The sequence below is a fragment of the Mus caroli genome, unplaced genomic scaffold (assembly GCF_978045245.1).
Source record: "Mus caroli unplaced genomic scaffold, Mus_caroli_1 scaffold_17, whole genome shotgun sequence".
Classification (NCBI taxonomy): Eukaryota; Metazoa; Chordata; class Mammalia; order Rodentia; family Muridae; genus Mus; species Mus caroli.
The window spans coordinates 56,268,275-56,270,626 of NW_028227272.1; the positions used below are offsets into that span (position 1 = coordinate 56,268,275).

The 2,352-nt window shown below is 33.5% G+C and overlaps 1 protein-coding gene across 1 annotated transcript; it reads right to left on the bottom strand.

Moving 5' to 3' along the window:
• Window positions 1-600: 600 nt before the first annotated feature.
• LOC110288686 (olfactory receptor 5H19-like) lies at window positions 601-1,540 on the bottom strand. The gene has a single exon (XM_021154970.2). It carries the CDS (start codon window positions 1,528-1,530, stop codon window positions 601-603), a length of 930 nt encoding a protein of 309 aa, XP_021010629.1. The 5' UTR covers window positions 1,531-1,540.
• Between the last annotated feature and the right edge of the window lie 812 nt (window positions 1,541-2,352).

A 2,352-nucleotide genomic window follows, 5' to 3' on the forward strand; every position in this document is an offset into this window, starting at 1 on the left:
TTGATATCTGTTGTATTTATTTTTACTATACTGTCTTTAGATAATTTAAAATTCATTTCAAATATTTTTAAAGAAATGGATACATAAACAAGAGTTCATTTAGTGCTCTCTCTGGAGGACTGGAAAATGTGCAGTAGGAAAGAGCACTTGGTGCTCAAGATCAAAATTTTTGTGGCATTCCTAGCAACATTTTATTCAAATGTCAATAAGAAAGGGTTTCCAATGAAGAACAGATCATGGCTCAACGTGTAACTTCAGTGATGTGAATGGTGGAGAAGAGGATTATTGTGGTTAGTAGGTTAAAATTATAGATTGGGGTCAGTGAAAGACACTATTTCAAGAAAGTAAATAACAGCAAATATGTAAGACATTTGACCTCCCTCTGGTCTCTGCACAAGTTTCCATGACCAATGTAACAATTCACAAATAAGTATGCCTACATCAAATAAATACATACATACACATATAAAACAACATCAACAACAATTCTAGGTTGGATTGATTTTCAAAATACTTTCACAATGCTTGAAATATAGCCACATTAAATTTGCACAAATTTGCCATGTTTTAATAAGTGCATGACAGACAATAATGTGAAATCTAAGTATTTCTCCTTAAAAATTTGGCCAGTGATTTTTTTACTTGCTTATTCCTCAGACTGTAGATAATTGGGTTGAGTACAGGAATTATGATGGTGTAAAATACAGAGTCCATCATATCTTCATCATTTACTTGTGGAGATACAGGGCGAACATACATGAAGAGGAGAGGGCCATAGTACAAAGAAACAGAGAGGAGATGGGCTCCACAGGTGGAAAACGCTTTCTTTATGCTTTTGATAGATTTCTGCTTTAGGATAGAAAATAGAACAAGTGTATAAGAGACAAGGATAGTTGTAATTGTGAATACCTGAATGGAACCAGAGAAAATAAAGAGCATCAGGTAATTGAGAGAAGGGTCATTACAGGAAATCTTTAACAGTGGTATAACATCACAATAAAAGTGGTTTATTATGTGAGAGCTACAGAAAATTAATCTGAATAAAAAGCCTTTATGAACTAAAGCATGAATACATCCACCTAAAAGGGACAATGTTAAAAGACATACACAGAGTCTATTTGTCATGATCACTGGGTAGAGTAAAGGTTTGCATATGGCTACATAGCGATCGTAGGCCATTGCTGCCAAAAGAAAACATTCTGTGGTTGCACTCACTACAAATGAAAAAAACTGTATCATGCATTCAGAGAAAGAGATCAGTTTACTCTTGGCAAAAAAGTCTTGTAGCATCCTTGGAGTCACTGTGGATGATAACCAAGTATCCACAAAAGCTAAAGTCCCAAGAAATAAGTACATAGGGATGTGAAGGTGACGGTCATTCCAGATGAGAGTGATCAGACCAAGGTTGCCCACAATGGTGATGAGATAAATGACCAAGAACAGCAGGAACAGGGGGATTTTCCACTGGGGCCGATGAACAAGTCCTGAGAGAACAAACTGAATGAGCAGTGTTGTGTTGTCCATTTGCATGTCCTCACTGAATGTCTCTGAAATGAAAAATGACTGATGTCACACAGCATTCACTAAAATTCGTAGAGTAAAATGTTGGGTAGTAGAATTTAAAACACAACTCTGTAATTAGCAGGTTTGCCAAGAAATTTCATTTCATATCACTACATATGATGAAAACTTTTCTTCAGAGTGAAGAAAGTACTTCATTTTTCCAATAAAGATTTGAACTTTTTAATGTATTTAAAGAAAAGATACCTTTTAAATTTTCTGTGCAGTGTATGAAATTACAAGTTGGCTAGGTGTAAAAGTTCTGTACTTATGTAATAGGGTCATAATCAAGGAAAGAAATGTTTTAAGAATCTAGATTATACAATGATTTCAACTGAAGGGTCTTAATCAATTCAAATACTTTAATTTAATAAAGTGAAATATTACAATCTATAGTATCTTGGAAATTTCTTTCATAATTAATTATAAGGAAGTTGAGAAAATCAGGTTCTGGTAAGGAAAATAAAAGTCAATAATATAGAAAAACTCTTAACATACATAGACTCTCCTACGTATTACAGAGTTGTCTGGGAACATATATGCAAATTATAGATTGTAAAATCATAAGTTGGTTTAGGAGTTTATTAACAAGAATCTGATGACCAAACTTTATGAAATGTTCACAGGTGCTAATAAATGCAAATACTGTTATTGAAACGTCTGACTTGGCCTCATGGATAACTATAAAACACATAAATTTGAAAGGACTTATATAAAGCTACTATTATACAGTGACATACCACATAAAACCTGTGTTCAATGGCATGAACATAACATTTGTTGACTATGAGT

Bases quoted from the DNA above. Each gene is read 5' to 3' on its own strand.
- LOC110288686 (XM_021154970.2), bottom strand. From the start codon at position 1,530: ATGCAAATGGACAACACAACACTGCTCATTCAGTTTGTTCTCTCAGGA.